At 43.5% G+C, this 21813-nt stretch overlaps 1 protein-coding gene across 10 annotated transcripts in view; it reads right to left on the bottom strand.

Annotated features, from left to right (window-relative positions):
* The window catches only part of LOC8023735 (electroneutral sodium bicarbonate exchanger 1), a 228045-nt gene that overhangs the window by 29373 nt on the left and 176859 nt on the right, over positions 1–21813 (bottom strand). For all 10 annotated transcript variants that reach the window (XM_042288895.1, XM_042288896.1, XM_042288894.1 and 7 more), the window contains 9 exons: positions 21564–21809; positions 20239–20385; positions 15741–15841; positions 11152–11326; positions 9663–9796; positions 7436–7613; positions 6246–6527; positions 3917–4030; positions 1276–1437 (listed from right to left, as the gene is read on the bottom strand). In XM_042288895.1, the coding sequence (XP_042144829.1) occupies positions 1276–1437; positions 3917–4030; positions 6246–6527; positions 7436–7613; positions 9663–9796; positions 11152–11326; positions 15741–15841; positions 20239–20385; positions 21564–21809 (1539 nt within the window). The remainder of the gene's footprint in view (positions 1–1275; positions 1438–3916; positions 4031–6245; positions 6528–7435; positions 7614–9662; positions 9797–11151; positions 11327–15740; positions 15842–20238; positions 20386–21563; positions 21810–21813) is intronic.

Raw genomic sequence — 21813 nt, 5'->3', positions numbered from 1 at the left:
CGAGAAAACGCCCACCCCCGAGAGATCGCCCGTTCCGTTTTTCTGGCTAAATATCTGCAACATAAAAATTCCATAACATCGCATCATGTGAGACGTCAATCGATGTTCAACGGGAATCGCATTTGCCGCGCGATCTGATATACTGGTCAAGCGAGTTCATAGCGGATTCCCGTATTTTTGTCTGCGATCTGCGCGCGAATCTGCGTGCAAATGCAAATCTACTGCGTCTGCGCGCAAATGCAAATCTGCTGCGTCTGCGATCTGCTGTATCCGTTCCCTTGACATGAGAGTTTGTAGCAGATTCCCGTGTTTTTGCCCGTGACCTGCGAGCGCAATATCGATTCCCGTAAAACACGAGTTGGTCCTGCGTGTACCACATCATTTATTGCATCATGAAACACGAATTTGCGGTGTACGCGATCTGAAGTATCAGTTCCCGTGTCACGTGGTTTTCACCATGAAATATGATCCTGCTGCATCCGCGATCTGCGGTATTCGTTCCCGTGACATATGAGTTTTAACGGATTTTCGCATTTTTGTTTGCGATCTGCACGCACGAAATCACTTCCTGTGACAGGCAAGCTTGTAGCAGATTCCCACACATTTATTGCACCATAAAACTTGAATCTGCTGCATCCGCGATTTGCGGTATTCATTCCCGTGAGATGGGAGTTCTCGCGGCGTGTTTTAGCAAGTCCTTCGCACGGTAAAACGCAAATCTGCTGCATCCGTAACCTGCGGCATCCTTTCCCAAGAAAAAGGAGTTTGTAACGAACTCCCGTGTGTTCATCGCATCATGAAATGTGAATATGCGGTGTCCGCGATCTGGAGTATTAGTTCCCGCGTCACGTGGTTTGTAGCGGGTGCCCCGCTGTTTATCATTATATTTTGATAAAGTTTTGTTGCGCATCCCCAAAGATAGCCCACCCCATGTTTTTCACTATTTATCTCTCTATTTTGGGGGACTGTTCTTTCGCAACTTTTTTGGTGGTTGAACACTCCCCAATATGCGCATTATTTTTTTCAAGATCTGCAGGCTTCTGCATTGCCTTGGCAGATCAAAGTCACCTACCGACGCACGGTGGGCGGCTGCATCAATGCCAAACATACTTGCCAACAGATCAAAGTGATTTCATTACTTATTTCTCTCTTCTTGAAGTGACTGAATAAATTAAATATCTTCATATTGTCACCAAATCATCCACAGACTTCCTCGAAGCCTGGCGACGGAATCTCCCAAACCATCCGAAGGGTCACTCTTTGCCGGGATCTCACCTTGAGTTTGTTTTCCTTGCGGTTGATGATGACGGCGGTGATCTGCTGGTCCATAAAGATGAGGATAGTGGCCAACAGCGCTGGCGGGAATGCCGCCAGCGTTGTCCACCACGGGTTCCTTCCCAGCCATGGAATCAGCCACCCCCGACCCTCCCATGTGGGCTGCGTGTCGTCAAATGCAGACACAAATTGTTTTACACAAAACCTAGGGCACACATATACAGCTATAGTAATGGGCTAATGCGGTAGAACTGTGGTGCCTGGACCGTGTCTCCGACTGGCGTGTTTACTGCATCCAGAAAAGGAGATCCGGACATTTCAATGTAGGATGTTTCAATGTAAGGCGTTTTGGTGCAGTATTTTCGGTGCACAAACCTTTTGGTGCATGGACTTTTCGGTCCATGGACTTTTCGGTGCGCAGACATTTCAGTGCACAATCATTCAAAATCACTTTTTTTTGTGTTTTTTTTTTCTCTAAAAGTAATAAGCACTATTTTAGCTAGAAATGATTTTTTTCGCACTTTATAAATTTGTAGACTTGGTCACCCATTTATATGGTCACTTACTCATATACGACCTAAGTAACACTGTTAGGTGCAGCACCGACTGGATACGTTGGACGTTATGTTTCGTTTGCCGGTGTCTCTTTTCCAATTAATGTACACACTAGACGCGTCACATCGTGTTTATGTGTTGGGTCAATACAGGCGTTCTCGGCGCCTTCTGTAAAGGTGTGGGCTTTATTATTAGTAATCTGTGTAGGAAAGGACTCAACAGCAAGAAGTTTGAGATTGTTGAAAACTACCCGAGACACGTGATGCGACTAGTGCGTATGTTGGAAAAGAGGCACCGACAAACGAACCATAACTCCAACGTATCCAATCTTCACCCAGGATGGTACTGTGCCTAACAAAGTCACTTAGGTCGTATATCAGTGAGTGGCCATAAATAGATGAGCAAGTCTAAAAAATTATGAAGTGTGAAAAAATAAATTTCTAGCTAAAATGGTGCTTGTTATGTTTAGAGAAAACTAAACAAAACCTCATAATTTTGATTGGTTGTGCACGGAAATCTCCATGCACCAAAAAGTCCGTGCACCGAAATGTCCGCGCACCGAAAAGCCCGTGCCCCGAAAAGTCCGTGGTGGTAGATCTGGCCAGCGCCCGTTCTGCTGTAGGTTGCTCTCCAGCTCGGCAGTCCACGGAAGCTTCGGCAGGCGGGGGTCCGACAGTACGACCAACAGCTTGGACTGTGACTGTGAAGTCCGACAGCGCAACACTCCGGCTTTTATGACACCGTTTGTTGCCACTTCGGGACCACTTTCGATGCACGGGCGCAATGGGACGCTAAATGGACCGGTCGGAGACGTGTTCCTGGCACCGTGGTAGAACCCCTACCTCCGGCACACACTCGCTGCCTCTGGTTAGGCTTGGCTGAGCATGCTGCGCGGCAGAGAGCCACCTGAAGCATTCTTAACTTTTAACTGACTATAACGTGAAGGAAGCGAGCACTTTAAAGGGGCACTGAAGTCGATTCTGAGATCGTCCTTTTGTGCTGACAACTCAATTCAGATGCTCTACGCATCCCAACAAACCCAAAATTACAATAGTGCGTAGCTTATTTCCTCGTTAAAAGCGTGTTCAAAGATTGCGACACACACTTTTTGGGAAGAATTTCTTTCCGAGTGAAGTGGTCGACGAAGGGCGCTTGTCGGTGAGTTGCAGGCGATGGCTTCGCCCATCGTGAAAAAGAGGAGTCTTATCTGAATGTGTACCCATCAGACTCTCTTCAAAACAAGTTAAAATAAAATAATTTGGAATCTGCGCGTATTGTAGGGCTTTCATTGGTCTACACAGTGTAGTCCGCGAAAAAAAAGAGTCCACATGTTTTTCTCTCGCCCTGCAGGAACTAACACCTTTTAAACAATATAAGATGAAAAAGGACCTTTTGAAGAAATGACTTCAGTGCCCCTTAAAGGCTGATATAAGCGTCTAAATTTATCTACAGAGTTTAACTTTCCTCGTGCGAAGAAAAAAAAAAAAAAAAAAAAAAAAAGACTGTTAATGTTATTGGGTCATTTGATATTTAATATAATGCAAAAGATAGAGGTGTCCTCGGGAAATAAAGGAAAAAGTGGGAAACTGCTCTGTTGGCTTAACGGACAAAAAGTAGTTTCTTTGTTGTGAGTGTGACATTGTTGATACTTTGGACACAGTTGTCAGAGGAAATTATAATGGAAGCAGTGTGTGAAACAAACGAAAATGCTACAGAGTGCAGGAAAAATTTCTAGCTTTGCTCCCACTTCTTGTATAATCAGATAAAATGCATGAATGATGCACATTTCATAGTTCCACCCTAATGTAAAACAGGCTTGTTCAGAAAAATTAAACTTTTGGTTGTCACCCACGACTGAGAGGAGGTTTACCACTAACATTTCCAAAAAGCAAATGTACCACGTAGTCACATCTTGGTGGCATGTCACGAGATCATACTAAGCAGAACTCTGCAACTTTTTTAAAGTGGGCTTAATTCATTTGGTCTACGCAGTAGTTACGTCAACAATCCCGTAATTAAATTCTGTCAAGCACATACACGCGCGGCGACTGCACATTCCAAACACGTGCCTCCTCCGTCCACTCACCTCAAACTTTTGGGGCACTTCCAATTTGGGTGTCTCCAGGCCCAGCAGCATGTCTGTCAAGGTCATGAGGCCAATGGCAATCACCACCGAGAAGTCGCTCACCAACGCCCTCACCTGTGCGAGGAAAGGATGTGATACTTCAGAGCTAAAATTGGCAGTGACCTTTAATCCCAACAATCTTGTAACGGATGGAGCGCAATATTTAAGGAGCGATCGCTTCAATTAGTAAGGCAAATTTAGTGTGGAAACTGTACTCGTGTTCAGGACACATGATTTCAATTCCCCCGCTAAATTTAGCGCTGAAACTGAATTTTTATGCAGGTCACATGACGTCAGTTTCTTTGCTGTGTAACAACACTGAATTCAAGACACTCGCTGATATTTAAATGACTAGATGCAAAGGAAATAAACAACATGATGTATGACTGGTTTAAGCTTGCATTAAAACAAAAATATCAACAATAATAACAACAATGCACCACTTATACAACATTATACAGGGTGTTTTAAAGCGGTACATTTATAGGACCAACCAGCTTCAGGAGCCGCATAAGCAAGAAATGCATGGGTCAGTCAGTCTGTAACTGCTAAACGATCTAGAAAAAAACAGCAACCAGTGACAGGGATCGAACCACAGTCACCGGTGTGGAAGCCGAGCGTGCTGCTTCCACACGCTGAGCATACCCTCTCTTGGTGACCCAGAAAATACAGCACAAAGGCATTGTGCCCGCGTGGTGCTCAAGGGAAGCACGCGCAGAGTCACAAAAGAGACGATGGTGTGACATAATCTGTTTCCATACAAAACCCTGGCCTAGGCACCACCTCAACTAAGAGCACCACCCACCCGAGGCACTGAAAGACTAAGGGTCATCGTGCCCTAAACACCACCCAAACTAAGAAACCTACCCACCTTATAAAGCTACCACATTTAAATGCCTTTGGCAAAATGATTAAACATGCAGCCAATTATTAATGCGAAAGCATTAACTGTCTCGTGGAGCGAGTCGACGTCATCAGCTTTGAAACCATGCAAAATGGCACCTTAATGAAACTACGCGCAAAGCTAGCCAACGGCACCTTTAACACTTCGGTCCCATTGGCCGCTGCGCGTCAGTTTGTGTGGTGTTATCTTGACTGTGTTATCACACTGTTGTTTTATCACTGATCACCGCAGTCGCTCGCCTCTTATCGGTTGTATGGCGGGTGGCAATATATACGGCGCATGGAATAAACCAAGGGGTTCGTTCTGCTGGGAAAGTACGCTGCTGTCTGTTCCTTCCTCGCGCCACAAGGCACACGACAGTTTGAACGATCGCTCACCCGATGACGCTGCGTGTCCGCGAGGCAGCGGCTCCACCGTACCGTGCCCAAGGTCAGCGCGTTGTATGCCGCAGATTAAAGAAGGGAGCGAAGAGCGGCGTGCATGCTTTCGCATTCACAACTCATAAGAAGTGCTTAGGTGTTCCTCGAGCCTTTTTTAGGTTTTACAGACTGTTTTTAAAAAAAGTCCTGAAAACTACACTAATACAGTCCGTGTAGGTGTGTTATATGGCCAGGGGGACATAATATAGAAGGCTAATCATTATGATAAGCCAGTTAATTAACTAAAATTTGCTAAAAAAACCTGTTAATTAGTGAAGATAAACATATGTTCCAATTTAAAACTTGCTTAGAGTCATTAAAAACACTAAATCAGTAAACCTGAGAAAGATTTGAAGTGCGTGAGAGCAGCGCGGTGGTAAGCTAAAGTTAACTAGTACTCATGCAACGGGCGCAAGGGTGGCAAAGTGAAAATGACTTGTGCGGTTTTTTCGTCTTTTAGCTTCCGCCTTTTCACGCAGCCAGTATTTCGTCTGTTGCACATGTGATAACTTTACCGCACTGCCGCAATTTACACGTGCTCTGAACGTTTCTAAAATAAACTGATTTAGTAATTCTCGACTGATGCTCAGCAAATTTTTAATTGGAATACTATATTTTTTCTTTCCCAATATTTAAAAAGTTGATTAACAAATTTGAGTTAATTATGCAGCTAGATGCGATGATTAGCCCCCTTTATTATATCCTCCTGGTTGTATAACTCGACTGCACATGCCACATTAGTGCAGCTTTCACTACTTTTTTTTTAACAAATCTGCAAAGCCTAAAAAATAAATGTATAAATGGCTAAACGGGATGAAAATACAATAAATGATAAACAATATAAAATATGATTGATACAAATGCATATTAAAACAAAGTACTAACAAGAATAACAACAACGCACTACGTAAAGTATATTATGCTATGCAACACGGCTTTAGCCAGTCTCCACGACGTGTCTGCTCACCGAGGTGGGGAAGTAGCTGGTGGTTTTGAAGTCCTTGAGGAAGACGGCGAATGTGAATGTGGCTATGAAGAGCAGCACCGAGAAGAGGAACACATCCGGCACAAAGTTGCAGCCGACGCCACGCAGCAGGCCGCCAGCCTCCTTGCAGCCATGCTTGCTCAGGGTGGTCCAGTTCACCGTTGAGTTGACCAGTGCCTCCGTGATGTTGGGGGGCTCGCAGTAGCAGTCCACCCGTAGGTCCACGTCTAGGTTGATCGGATACTTGTGCCCGATCTTGAGGACCTGTCGACGGAAATTCCCGGCAACAAGACGCAACGGACAGCTCTCGTCAAACTAGCTTCGTGTGCGTTTTTCGTATTGTTCCGACTGTTGACGTAAAATGTCTTTTATCAGTCATTTTCTACAGAAAAAGCATTGTGCTCGACCACCAGAATCTAGCATTACATACTACGTAAAGCCCGTTAATTCCGTCGGGGTGTTATGATGTGTTGCGTGACATTCTGATGTTACGTGGCACCGTAACTCGCAACATGCACAACAAACTGCGTCTCTCACTGTTTTTGTAGCATGCGGCACTGCTCGTAAATTTAAGCATTGATGCGGTCGACGTTTTATCGAGGACGTTCACGAAATGTGGTGAGTTGGGAAAAGGTGAAAACAACTAAACACGTGAAAATACCTATTTGCATACCTGCCAAGTTCGGAGAAACCAAATCCAAGAGCATTTCTAAGCAAAGGGGGGGAGGAGAGGGGGGGCACCGGTGCTTTAAAATAAAATATTGACAACAAATTTACATCAGACAACTTCATTACATTTATATCACACTGCTCATGCTAGCGAGATACAGCTGGGCTTCGCTATCATTGCAGCGGTCTGTTGCAACGACAAAAACTCCTTGTTTAAGTGCGGGAGGGGATGGGGAGGGGGGTAATTTGCATTTTCTGGGAGATTTTTCTGTCAATCGTAGAACCGTACAAACGGGTCGAAATTTGGAAGTCTCCCGGGAAATACGGAAGACTTGACAGGTATGTCTTTGTTGTCTTCAGTATCTCCTTCCTTCTGAACTTTTGCTGACACGGAATTGAATCAGATGAACTTTTGTCGGAATGTTCACTGCTCTAAGTTTAATTCAAAGAGAAGACATCTACTAAACATAAAGCATGGTTCGGATCTGGGTTTAAAGGCTCACGTTTTCAATGGCCTTGTAGATGAAGATCAGTGAAATGAGGGTGGCAAAGTTTTCCTCTGTGAACCGAGTGATGTAGCAGACGAGAGCGCTGGCGTCGAACGCAACGAGCACTAGCAAGATGAGTGCTGTCCACAGTCCAATCCACAACCGCAGTGACAGGTAATCCAGGTCGTGGTCCCTGCAACAATCAATCAATCGATCAATCAGTTAATTAGGCATGGGCGAATAGAGAATATTGGGTCCGAATCGAATTCGAAGCAAATAGTGATTTTGGTTGAATAATTTCGAATCAAATAGTTTGAATAGTACAAGCAAAATATACCACAAGATATGTTTAAACTATAGTTTTATATTTGCCCTGATTTGGTATTAGATATACTGTAATTGTTAATTTCAAGTGTATCGAGTCCGGTAGCACGAAATGGTCGAAACGGACAGAAGCTTGCGCCACCTGGCCGTAAATCCAAGCCAGAGTAAGTGAAACCCGTTATATCGAACTCGCAAAAAAACAACTACCAGTTCAATATAGCGGGTAATTTGATAAAAAAATTTTTAATCAATTTGACTCTCAAAAATCCACTTTCTGCTGAAATATTACACAATGAAGTAGTCTTGCATCTTCTGCTGCTCTTTCTTCATTGCATCCGTGATAACAATATTTTTCTATACTATTGACGGACTCCAAAATGCTGAGGCCGCTGCCTTTTATACTCGCGCATTAGCACCGAACTATGCCGAGAGCACGGAGCACGTCTAACGGAAGCACCCTCTCCTGCAGAGCGCCGTTTTGCTCTGCAAGTTGGCTTTCCCCTAAAACAGGTGGCCGCCTTGGGGGAAGCCAACTAACAAAGCAAGCTGGCTTTTTTTCTTCTCTGGGCGGCCGCGTCAATTTGGAAGAAAAAATAATATTCTCTTTTGCGGGCCAAGCTGGGAGAGGGAGCACGGAGCACCCTTTCTCCGCAAAAGATATTTTTTCTTTTCTCCCAAACAATCAAAAAAAAAAAAAGAACAAAGCCAGCGTGCTTTGCAAGCTTTTGCAAGCTGGCTTTCCCCCAATGCGGCCGCAGGCGTTGGGGGAAAACCAGCTTGCAGAACAAAACGGCGCTCTTGGCAGTTCGATATATCGGTAGCGGCTGCTATTTTTGTTAGATGCAACCATAGTTTTTGCTATCTATTATCACTGTAACATTACTGTGCACAAAACTTGTTCGATATAAGGAATGAATCGATGTAAACGGGTTCGATATAGTGGCGTTTGACTGTATTTAAAAAGGTTGAATAATTCTATATTGTCAAATAATTCGATATTGCCGAATACTTAAATTCAATTTGAAGTGAATGCCGAATAGAACAGAATTCGATTGGCTATTCGTAATAACCGAATATTCGCCCATCCCTAATCAGTTTTATTTCATCACATCCGTGATGACCATGGTTGGAAAAAAAGTCTGCATTTTTGCAGGTTGTACAGAGTGGGGTGCTCTAAACAAGTCCAGTAAACTTCACTTTCACATGGCTGTCAAGAAAGAAAAGCTCGGGAACCAAGAGTTCGAACTGCCAAAGGCCAACCTGAAAAGCTTATTCAGCAAAGGCTGGAAGTCTCTCTTTTTCTTGCAATATAGTGATACAGCACTACATTGTATGTATAAACTGAAAAAAGCAAAGTCAAACGTAGTGGAGCGCCGATTTCTTTTCGCGCATCATTCTCTCTTTACCCATGTTGGATGAACCTGAGACTGGGGTAGAGAAGAAAGATCAAGAAGCACGTATGATGGAGATTCTGGTGCTTGAACTGTATAGATTTCGTCCTTTTGTGTTGGTGGAGATGACCTTGAGATTGAGACTATATGAGGAGGTGGACTAAACAAACGAGTTAGCCGAGTTTGAAATGTCGTCCTGTCTATTTTCTGTCTCTTCTACGTTTCGATGTTTCCCCTCTACCCCAGTCTCAGGTTAATCCAACATGGTTAATATTCATCAGCTCGCCTGCACCCTTGCAATATATTTTCTCTTTCTCGGCTTGAAAAAATTTACAGTGTCATAAACGATCACTCCTCATAGATAGTACTTCCATTTCATCTTGCAAGTACCGCAAAACCTCCACCCTAGTGAAGTGCGTTCCCTCGTCGTAGCAGATGGCAAGAACTGGGTCCTAAGCAAACGCAAGTGTGTGTCAAAACCACCACCACATGAGAAAAGTTGCGAGGCAAAAGGGCGTTGCACTGACTTGCAGAAATCGTAGAGGATGGTCTCAAAAACCAGCACGGGACCAGTACTGCCCAGGATGGTGAGAGGCTGTCCGCTAAACAGCCCATACAGGATGCCGCATACTGCGCCCGACATGAGGCTCTCCATGGCCGCCTGCATGCGCAGGAGGAGGAAGGCAAAGAGCCTCAGTCCACAATGAGACATAATGATTCTTTCGTTTTATTCATTTTGTTTATTATCCACGTCACGGGCACTCTTTGCCCGCTTGATTTTGGTTCGAAGCTGTGTAAAAGGTTGACATTTGTCGCCCCTTAGCGCCCACTACAAATTCTTCAATCAAAGTTTTAAGTCGCAGCTAGAAAATAATGTATTCGAGCGTCCATGCTCCATACTACATTATGCCCCACAAATAAAATTTATAGAGCTAAGATGCTTTAGGTTATCAGTGAACTAATTAACTAATTTCACTTCTCCTTTTGAAGTGGCCCCCACTTTGCCCCAGGACTATAAATACACTAATGAAAGTTCCCTTTTTTTTTCAATTTCTCACCCACACCCTCTATACTTAATCGGGCTGTTTAAAGCATTTTTTTGCCGTTTTAATGTATAATTTATACACATGCAAATATTCTTATCTGCGGTCTATGTTATTCGAGTGCCAAGGGACACCATCACTGCTTATGAAATTCCTGAAAGCTGAGAGTTAAAATGCATGAATAAATAAAAACCATAAAAAGAGTTTCTTGCCTTTGGTTTTATTTCTGACAGGGTTTGATATTATAAACTGGCACTTATTTTATCACTATGATCAAATCGAAATTTGCAAGTATCCATCTCACATGAGACAAATTAACAATAAATTGCCTAAATAAATAAATAGCACTGCATAAAAAAAAAATTGTACATGCAGCAGCAGCACAGATTGTATGAATTGTACATATTTTCACTTGGTATTCCGATTTTTACGATTGCACATCCTCAGAAAAAGTTCTTGCTCTCTACCAATCTCTGCAGTGCCTACGTATCAAACAGCAAGCCCAAAAAAGTAAATAAATAAGCGTCGAACCGCAAGTAGAATTTTCGGCGACAACTTTTTTCCATTGATAGCTCGAAATAATTGGCACACATTGATTCACGTTTCATAACAAACATCAAAATGCCCAAAGTACAAACAACAAAGTAGAGCAGGAAACTCTCGAAACACACGAAAGTCTGAAAACATATAAGAAAATCAGAGCTTCTGACTCTGCTTAAATAAAGACACAAGTATAGACATCCTGTTTCTCTTTAAACGGTACATCTTTTGGAAAAACAACGACAAAAGTCTTGATCCTAACTGGAAACTTGGAGATGCATATGGAATGTGCCACGAACGAGGAGGGCACATGCTATCTGCATCTGCGAGGTCACACAACTTGATCAGGCCACATGACCCCGTGGCATCACGTGACGTGAAAATCGCACGACGGTGAAGGAGAGAAAATTGTTGCGCGAGGATCAGCGCTCACAATTCTCTGTTCCGTCGCGGAGCCAAGGAGGCCTCCGAAGGTGATGATGGGTGTGAGGCAGGCGAAGTAGAGGAAGAACACCGATGCGATCGACTGGAGTGCAAAGGCATCCTTGAAGTCACTCCAGTACCAGGGGGCCTTGCGCTTGATGTCATTGATCAGCCCGCCAAAAAGCCTGCGACCGAGAAGCGCACACAGGTGAGAAACGTTCCGGCCGAGAATCGCGCGCAATCGAGAAACTTGTTTATAGGGTATTCAACGTAACTTGAGCAAAGGTTTAAAAATATTTTGGTGCATTTTAGAAAGACGAAACCAAAAAAATAAGCATGTTCATTGTTTAGAGCAAGTCAGGCTAGATTTCGTACTTTGCCCAATTAACTAATTAATTAAAATCAATTAATGGAATTTTGAAATATTTAATTCGGGGCAAAAGTTTCAATGACAAAGTTGTAGAGCGTCCTCAGAAACATACACTTAGTGCTTGAGAGCTTTGTATTGCAGCGCTCTTAGCCGCGGCTTGAATAAACTAGGCTCGCATGCTGAATAGAAGATGTTTTTTTTGCGTTTTTTTTCATAATTTGTTAGCTCTTTTCGAAGCCCTGAAGAACTAACAGTGTTTGAGGTTTTTTAATAAAACCCACTGAATTGGATGTTTCTAAGGAAGCTCTACAACTTTGTCATTGAAATTTTTGCTCTAAATTGAATATTTCTAAAGTTCATTCATTAATCTTAATTATTGGGCAAAGTACAAAAAATAGCTTGACTTGCTCTAAACAATGAACATGCTTATATCTGGTTTCGTCTTCTTAGAATGCACCAAAATATTTTTAAACCTTGGCTCAAGTTACGTGGAATACCCTGTATAGTTGTTATTAAGCCTTATACAGTCGAATCTCGGTAATTTGTGCTCGAGGGGGACCGGAATTTTGTTTGAATAAAGCAAAGTTTGAATTACCAGGAGTTTCCTCCAATAGAGAAACATAAAATGGGACCTGCACGTCAGTTTGAATTAAGGGGGTTTGAATTAATGAGATTTGACTGTATGTCTCATCGTTCAGTCGACCTTCAAAGTCCTTGAGCGAAAACACGTCGGCGACATGAAAGGCACCAAAACATTTACGTGACCACTTAGGCGAATTGGAGGCAATGAAATTAAGGAGGATAACAAAGCGAATTAAGAGGAATCAAACAAAGTAAATTATGCGTCTGTCTCTAATGCATCGGTGCTTGGGCCTTCAAGTCGTCTTAAAAATAACATAAAAAACACCGTAATGTTTTGTTTGTTTTTTTAGCACGGAGGGTTGGAGATATTTGGGGAAAGCGTGACGAAACGCCACAGAAACCGTTACGAAACGTGCAACACATATTTCAAAGGACGGTCCGTAGAAAAAGAACACGTAATGGAGGAAACGGCAATTATTTGAGAAGAAAGAACAAAGAACAAGAAAGAACTTGAGGTTCACATGAAGAGCCAACCCACTTCATGTGACCCTCAAGTGTGATGCCTAGTGGACGACGTCTGGGACGACTTCTAGGACGACCTCAAGGGCGACTTCTAGGATGACCTGGAAGACGACCTCAAGGGCGACTTCTAGGACGACCTCGAGGACGACCTCAAGGGCGACTTCTAGGACGACCTCGAGGGCGATGCCTAGAGATGATAACAAGGGATCAGGACCTCACTATCCAATAATGCCAAGGAAGGCTGACTCACGCTCGTTGCCCCCTCTTTTTATTTTTATTTATTCATACTTTCCACAACCAATGGGGAGCTGGTTTCCCCCTCTTTTTATTTTTATTTATTCATACTTGCCACGACCGATGGAGAGTTTTCTGTTGACATGTGAGGATGCATTTTTATTCAGACCCTAGCCCGTAACAGCTTCGCTGTAAAAATAACCGCAAAGGCCGCCACAAGCCACAAAGAATGACTAGGGTAGGGCCGACTGAAACTTGGGAGACAAAAAAGGAAACCATTAAAAAAACAGAGAAAAAGGAGAAAGAGATTGAGATACTGCTGGACTACCAGCTATGGATTTAATGCTTCTTCCTCTTCTTGAACCTTGACAATCTGCTTCTTCTTTTCTTCTCATCCTTAGAGCTCCATACAATCCAAGGATGAAATGAAATTAAATAAAATTAAATGAGAGCCACATACATTTCACATACAACTGCAGATTAAAAAAATCACACTCTATAGTAAGTTACAGGTCAAGAAGGTAGCGGCAAATGCCCCTCAAAGGGAATCATACCTCCGCTACCTCCGCATCCAATAGTGTCCCATCCATTCCGTGACGTCGCGGCCAACGCGCGACGAGGTCTTGTCTTCCTGTACATATTTGCTTTATCTTTCGACTTTTACTCAGCATTGTGGAAGCCACAAAAGGGAGATTAGAGTTTTCCCCCTCCAATGGAGAGAAATACCACTTTCGAGGATTAGGTTCCCCCTCCGATGGATACAAAGGCTGCTTTCAGGGGCTCGATTCCCCCTCCAATGAATACAAAGGTCACTTTCTTAAAAAGTGGGATCGAAGACAAGTTGGCATCACTCTGTACTCAATATCTATCCATTGAAGAGGAACAAGGAGTGTTTCCAGTGAACTCTTCCTTCGACTGTGGAAGGATTTGAAACGGGTGCATCACGCTTGTGGGAGGAGCTTCTCCTACAGTCTTGACTTGTAACCGACTACAGCATATGGAAGGTATGTGGTTCTCATTTCATTTAATATGATTTAATTTCATCCTTGGATTGTATGGGGCTCTCAGGATGAGAAGACAGTCAATGTTCAAAAGAAATATTCATTAAATCCTCAGTTCGTAGTTCAGCACTATTTCCATCTCTGTCTCTTCCTTCTATCTGTTTTTTACGTCTTTTCGTCTTCAAAGATCAAGCAGGCCCTGTCCTAGTCATGCCCCAACAACTCAAGCTCATAATCCAAAGAATGCCCCAGAAACAGATATTCTCTGTATACCAACCTCCTCTGTGGGACCGAGAAAAATGTTTTTTCTTTTATAGAGAATCATGACGCTGCGTAAAGCAGCAATACAAATTATTGCATCTTCTAACATTTCTGGCACAAGTAGGTGTTAGTACGACGCAAAGCACATTTGGGCAGGGGTCCCCAAAAGTTTTTGGAGAAAAATTCCAAGAAGAACCGCCCGTTGTCGCGGCGGCATGATGCGGAGCCACAAAAGTGGCGTCACCAGGAAATAATTAAGCACGCGAAACAAGGGTGTTGTAAATGTGCCAATGGAGGCCAGTTCATATCTGTACGTGCAAGTGCGATCCACTGCATTGGAACCTCTCGTGACCACCACCAAAACATAGTGGCGGCACCCATCAGGTAGCCCAGTCGAAAACTTCCAGTCTGCACATATTTTACCCGTCAGTCTTTTACCTTGTGCTCGAAATTATTTCAACAACATTATAAGCAGGGTTCCACGTTTCCCGATAAATCCGGAAAAATCCCCAAAACGCTCGCTAGTAAAATTCTAGTCGATAGACCGATCTCACCAGCAAGTTTGACTACGCCACCGCCGCCACAATGCATCCAGGGAACTTTAGTCTTTCTGCGCATGCGACAACCTCGCTGGAGCCCTGCGTGTGTAGGGCACAGAACGACACGAGCTGTCTTGTGCATTTCCGCCTGCCCCCTCTGAACTAAAGTTATGGCTGCTTCACGCATGCGCCAAAAGCTTGGTGAGATCGGTCTATTCGAATTCATCTGAAAAACTCAAAATTTCGAAGTCACGACGGCAAAATACAGTATTTACTCGCATAGTGAATGCACCCTCCACAACAACCATCAATATTTGAATTTTTCTTTTTTTCTCGCGTAATGAACACTTTTCATTTTCGGCTCCGTGAGTCTCAAACAGCGTCCAACTAAGCTAGCCGGCTAGCCACCAAGCCCGCCAATTTCCTTTTTCCGCCAAGCGGCCAGGACAAGCCAAGCAAAGCCAAGCCAAGCAAAGCCAAGCTGCTCTCGTGATGGTTGCACTTGCGTGGTTGCGGAAGTGATCAACCGTGAAACTGAGCGGCGCGCACAACTAGTGAAGCTGGGGTCGAGAAATTGCCCAGCCCCGGACGTGCTTCGTCCATCGGATGCATTGATGCTACAAGTGCCGAGAAACACCCTCAGAATTACACGAAAAATAAAACTCTGAAAACACAGATTTCTAGCTGTAAGCAACCGTTTTTCATAGATAGCGCATAAATTCAATCTCATAGACACCACAACACCTGCAGCCCAGTTTTACGCAGGTCGGAATTGTTGAGGGGCTACTGGATAAACGCACCGGTATTCCGATCTCGTAAGCGGTTACAAACAGTTGCAACCAAGCCGATCGCGCTGGTCATGATCAGGCAAACCGGTCTCCGGAGGCGTACCCCAATCCCTGTACGTCGAGCTGCGACGCACAGTCGGGCCCAGCCAAAAAGAGAAATCAGGCTCACAAATTTCCCTCGAACTTGCTGAAATGGTAGCTAGCATGCACGTTGCTAGTAGAACACTCGATCCGCTAATTCACGATGCGTCAAGGGGATGGGGGATGGGGGAAAAAAGGAAAGAGAAAAAGGGCGCACTCACTTGCCACTCCTCTTGAGACCGCTCTGCTCCCTCTCTTTTTCCTCCTCCTCCTCTGGGGAGAAGAGGGGTTCCTTGGAGGGTTCCTGCTTCTTACGGCCCTCCTGCGCAATTAATGGTTCACATTGATCGAAGAAATTAATTCACTGAGAATGACAGCTACGGTAATGTCTTGTCAAGGGAGGACATTACTCGTGAAGGCGATCTCTTTAACCGTTAAGTCTTATTTGGACGAAATTTGCGGGGCATATTCATAGCTAGGAAAGAGGGTGACATGCAAAGTCTTAAGTTTGCAAGTTTATCCTTCAAAGAGTTGTGCAAAAGTACATCAAATAAACATTGCACCCCCCGAGGAAAACTATCATTTAAAAAGATAATGGTAATGGACAATTCTTTTGGTGAAACATACAGTATGACACCAATGGGATGTGGCTATGGAAAGAAATGACAGAAATTATTTCATTTTTAATAGAAAATAAGAATGTGAAAGAAATCTTTCATTTTCTTGCGTGCATTAGGTTGAAGATGCTGCAGCTGTTCATAATAAAAGACCTTAAAAATGCAGCAACTAAGCTCACAGCTGTATTCCTTACAAAATTTCTTTAAAAAAAACTGGATTCACACATCAATTCATTATCAAATGACAGTCTTCCCGAACCAAGATTTGACACCAAGAAGTGAAACTGTGATTAACGCATTTGAAAGTTCAGAAAGCTGCATTTTAGATGGGGCTGGCATGTCGAAAATAATTTATTCTGGTAGAAAAAGAACTTCAGTTATAGAAATTAAATTTTCTGAGAGCATCCATCAGGATGTTTGAAAGCTGACAAAAAAAACTCGGTAAAAATGTGACCCTCTGTTCCCAAAAGTTGTCCAAATAATGAGACAAAATGTATGTATATTTACCCCGTTCATCCCCGGAAACTTTTGTCTATATAACAAGGTATCCATATTAACGGAGTTAATATTAACGAGATGTGAAAGTGTCAAATATTATTAAGGAGTCACATGCCTGACCAAAGACATCCTAGAAACAAGAGGTTTTTGTTTTGACAATGAACTGCAGGGGGTAAAACAAGCCATCTCTGGCGGAGGTGGAATTACGCTTGATAAGGTGAGTGCTTGTGAACTAAATATACAGTTTGATGTGACAGGAAAACAGATTGCAGAGATAACCATTTAGGCATAGCTTAACGTCTGCGACATACAGCCACTCTATTAAATTTCAATAATGGGTTCGTCATGACTGTTAAACTATTGAAATGCATGTTCTGAAACTGAATTATTTTACTATTTTATTGGTAGGCATTAATTTTTAAAACCGAATAAACTCATTTGGGAAAATAATTAAAAGTTATACTAACTTTTAACTTTTACTAATAACTTAATTAGTGTAGTCAAGTTTTAACCAAGAATTTAACGTCAATCCTTCAAGCACAAGCCTTGGAGTCCACGGATCAGTAGAGCCCTGCAAATCCGCGGATTACCCGCGGATCATCCATGGATACCCGCAGTAAACTGGTGCACGTGGATAAAAATGAATCAGATTTGGTGGACTGCGGATCGGATGTGGATTGGTTGCGAATATCCGTGGATCTGGATCTCGATGTTTGCCTAGGCGGCGCATAAACCTGTGCAACCGCACAGTGTAGAGTGAACAAGTGAGTGATACTATATGAAGTGCATCATCGAATGTATTGCGGAAGCTACCAATTGTAGAGAAAATTGTTCTTTACGTCAAGAAAGATTTGATTCTCACCGACGATCGCTTTAGAATGTTTTATCTAACCGAAAATGGTGTCCCTAGAAGAAGTAAAGAATGCAGGACCATCAGTCGTCCCAGGAAAGCGTGTTCTTGCTTGGCAGGGAGAGGGCAGAAAACATTCTTTGGGCAAAGGAAGTCCGAAAAGTATAAGCCACAAGAAAGTAGAAGCCTGCAAGTCGCTTCTTCGCCTACAAATAGATTGAGGAGACTGCATTCGATACTCTGGACTGGTGGAGTATGTGCCAGCATGAGTTTTACACCTCATTCTTGTAGCGTAGTTTGTGCATGCCATCCCTACATCAAGTGCATCAACAGAGAGAGACTTCTCATTAGCGGGTGTTAATTTAAGAGAGGCGAACCAGTCTGAATTCGTCCATACTGACAATATTCTGTTTCTTCTAACAAAAACCTCGACAAATTAAACATTGCGTGTGCGTGCATTCTTTTCTTCTCGACAGTTGGCACCGAGTTGTTTTTAAGTATATGGCTCCGAGCATGCAGTTGAGGATTCGTGTTTCAAACTGAAACCGATAGGAGGTACAGTTCACACAGAAAGAACAAAAACAGTGAAAATAGACGAGGGACAGACACTCACAGTTCTTTATCTTTATTTTTATCTTTTTCTATAGTCCGTTGCAACCTAAGAACGAAGGGCGAGGGTAAGACGGGCCGGGGAAGAGGAAGCAGACGGAACGCTGGAGAAGAGAGGGGGAAACCTCCTTCTCTCTTTAGCGTTCCGTCTGCTTCCTCCTCCCCGGCCCGTCTTACCCTCGCCGTTCGTTCTTAGGTTGCAACGGACTATAGTATCTTTGTCTAGAATCTTTTGCTAGTATTTTCGCCTTCCCTTAATTTCCTCTGTGACCAAATTGGTTTTTAAAACTGTGATGGGCACCATATAAATGTCGCTGCTCATTGAGAGAACTGCGAATGTCCGTCCCTCGTCTATTTTCAGTGTTTTTGTTTTTTCTGTGTGAACTGTAGTCTATCCAAAACGCTCTGCTACGTGTACTGATAGGAGCTAGTGCCAGTATTGAATATTCTGATATTTTCCCAGTGGTGAATTCGTGCCTCACCACATAATCGTGAGTAATTTGCTGCAGGGAGTGAGCACCTTTCCTCTCCCGCTTTTTTATTGTTTGGCCTAAATAAAATGACACAAGGTTATTAGTCTGTCATTTGTTAATTTTCATGTTTATAAAATAGGTGCCTCTTTGAAGTGGGTTTTACGAAGCAAAAAGGAAAATAAATATTAAAATGTCCTTCCTTTCGAGCACACGTTCTGGAAAAAGTGTCAGTGTCGCGAACTCCCAAGACAATCTCATAACTGCGATCATCTTTCCAGTGATACGAAGCGTCCCTGGAGGGATGATCGCATATTTTATAAATATGATAAAACAGAATACGATAAAATTACTTTCACCATATTCTGACACAAAGAGTTTGTTGTACAAAGATAAGCAGACGACTTACAGGAGACCATCCAAGTGCCTCTTTAATGTTTATTTGTGCTTCATTTCATGCTGTAAAATGAATGCGTGGATTGAGTGTCGGATATGCAGTTCCGAATTTTGCGGATTTGATTCGGATTCGAATACGAAGTCTGGACATGCAGATCGGATATGGATAGAATTACTTAAAAACATTGCGGATGTGGTTTAGATGCGGATACGAAGTCTGCAGATGCGGATTGGATGATCAAACTGTGATCCATGCAGGGCTCTACGGATCAGCCAGTCAGTGCTATGTCATCAGAAACATAAACATCTCCATATTCCTGATGAACAACTATATGGCACAAGAGAAACTGATCTTCATACTAAAAAAGTTAAACAGCTCGCTCTACCTAATACTTATAAAAAATTACTCGTCCCAAAATCCTTCAGAGCCACTGCAGCAATTAAATTGCTAACACACTCCAAGACTGTTTGTTCAAGGCAACTAGAGCAACCTTTCAAGTCGAATACCTTCTCAGATAAGGAAGGCTCTGACTCTGGCAAAGACCATAATGGGTACCCAAGCAACTTGCAAGCATCCTTGAGGCAGCAGCTTTAGTGACTCCCTCTCAGTAAACTCTCTAGAGACTGTCCCTAAGGTCTAGGGGTTGTCTCTGGGCATTTGTCCCAAGATTCGTGTATCCAACAATATGAAAGATTGAGTCAATGATGCAGATTTTGGCGTATATGTAGGATTCGAGGCAAATGGACCTTTCATTTTGTGGGAGACTGTACAGTCCCTAGGAGTTTCTAGGAACTTAATCCTGGGGGCTATGTTTAAGAGAGCACCTATGAATTTCTAGAGATTGTCTCCAAGGTTGGGAAATGTGCCTGGGGACCAGTTTCTAAGGACAGTTCCTATGTATACTGTTTCTAGAAATTCCTAGGCACTGTCTCTAAAAATGTTTATAGACTGTCCCAATCACCTGGGGACTCAATTGCTTCTAAGATCAGTTCTTGGGTACTGTCCCTAAGAGAAGAACTACTCTTAGGTTTAAGGTAAGCACTTAGGGACTGCTATAGGCAGTACCTAGGCACTGTTCCTGGGAATTTTGAGGGACTTTCCATAGCACCTGGGACTAGCTTCTAGAATCAGTTCCCAGGTACTGCACCCTAGGAGTCTGTTGATTCCCAGAGGTCTGGGGGAAAGCACATAGTGACTGGTTTCTGGGGACCTTCCTTATGGGTTTTGAGGGTGCAATGCCTCCAACAATAGGGCAGAGAAACCCCCAGAGTCACTTGCCTGAGAGGGCACATGCTGGGGGGGCTCAATGCGGATGGAAGGGTCCCAGGCCCCTGGAGGCAGCACCGTGGCGGCATCCAAGAACTCATCCACGCCTGCCAGTAGATGGTCTCGGTTCTTAGCCTTGAATGCTACGTCGTGGAAGACCTAAAACACCCCAGAACAAAATGTGATGTGTTACATATTCAGTGCTACAGTCATCCACAAAATGGACTGACACAAAGTGCCAGCACCAAGGGCGAAGAAAATGCCCTAACTCATTGGGAAGGTGACAAATCAAACTGCTCAAACCCCGAGAAATCCAGCTGATCTCATACCTATAAAGATGGAGGGGAATCACTACCACTTTGGTTACAGGTGCCCTATGTAGATGACATATTATGAGGAACTGGTGAACACATCACATGCACATGTTCACATAATTTAAACATCAATGTTTTGTCAAGTCAACAGTACTTCAGAGTAACTTGGAGCAGATCCTTACTCGTCTAAAAAACAGAAAGCCTGGTCTTTGTTTGCACAGTAACCTATTAACCATCCTTGAGCAGAGCACTGCAGTAGTGAGTAAACGAAAGCTGTTTATGCATCAGTTTTGTTTCAAGACACAAGCGGGTCTGTCTGACACCGCTGTACATAAAACACCGATGCATGTTTTGTGCAAAATATATTGCGACAAATGTGACTTTTCAAGAATGTAAGTTACCCTTCAATGCATGAAATTTTGCACAACTTGTAGCATTTGTCCCATCAAATATAGTAACAGCACCTACTACGAGCTACAACAATTGTCCTGTCATATCCAAAGATAAAACCCACTGTAAATTTGCGACTAACTGTCCCCTTAAAAAAGGCAAGGATCGTGCCCACCTCATCGGATATAAAAATGACAATGACATCCCCCCAAAATTTATGAAATTTGTCCCATGAAATATAGGGACAGCACCCACTACAAGTGACAGCATTTGTTCAATCAGCGAAAATCCACGACAAATTGTTCCGTCCGGTGCAAGGATGCTACCCACCTCATTGGACATAAAGATGGTGGTATCATGCCCCTAAATTTGCAACATCTGTCCCATCAAATATAAAAATGACACTAGTCCCGCCACATCAATGGATCTAACCTACTGAATTCACGGCAAATAGCCCCGTCAAATGCAAGGACGGTACCCACCTTGTTAGGCATGAGGAAGGCGAATGCACTCAACGAAATTACAACATTTGACCCCTCCAACATAAAGACGGCATTTGTCTCGTCACATTCAGATTGAACGCACCGTAAATTCGCGGCAAATTATCCCATCAAATGCAAGGACGGTACCCACCTCGTCGGACATGAGAATGGCGATGGCACGGCCCACTTCGTGATACCGCACCATGTTCCCTTGCGGTCCGAGCAGAATGAACAGGAAGCGGGTGGGCACGGGCACCTCCGTCAGGTCCCCCAATGGTACGGCGGCTGCTAGACGGACGAATGCGGCGACGGGACGCTCTAGGAAGTCCACCTCTCCGACGAGGATGTTGGACGCTTGAGATCCGGGTGGAATTTTCTTCATGAACGCCTGGTTCAGCTGC

This window comes from Ixodes scapularis, unplaced genomic scaffold (genome assembly GCF_016920785.2).
Source record: "Ixodes scapularis isolate PalLabHiFi unplaced genomic scaffold, ASM1692078v2 PGA_scaffold11__112_contigs__length_91849675, whole genome shotgun sequence".
NCBI lineage: Eukaryota > Metazoa > Arthropoda > Arachnida > Ixodida > Ixodidae > Ixodes > Ixodes scapularis.
This window is presented reverse-complemented; position numbering and strand designations above follow the sequence as displayed.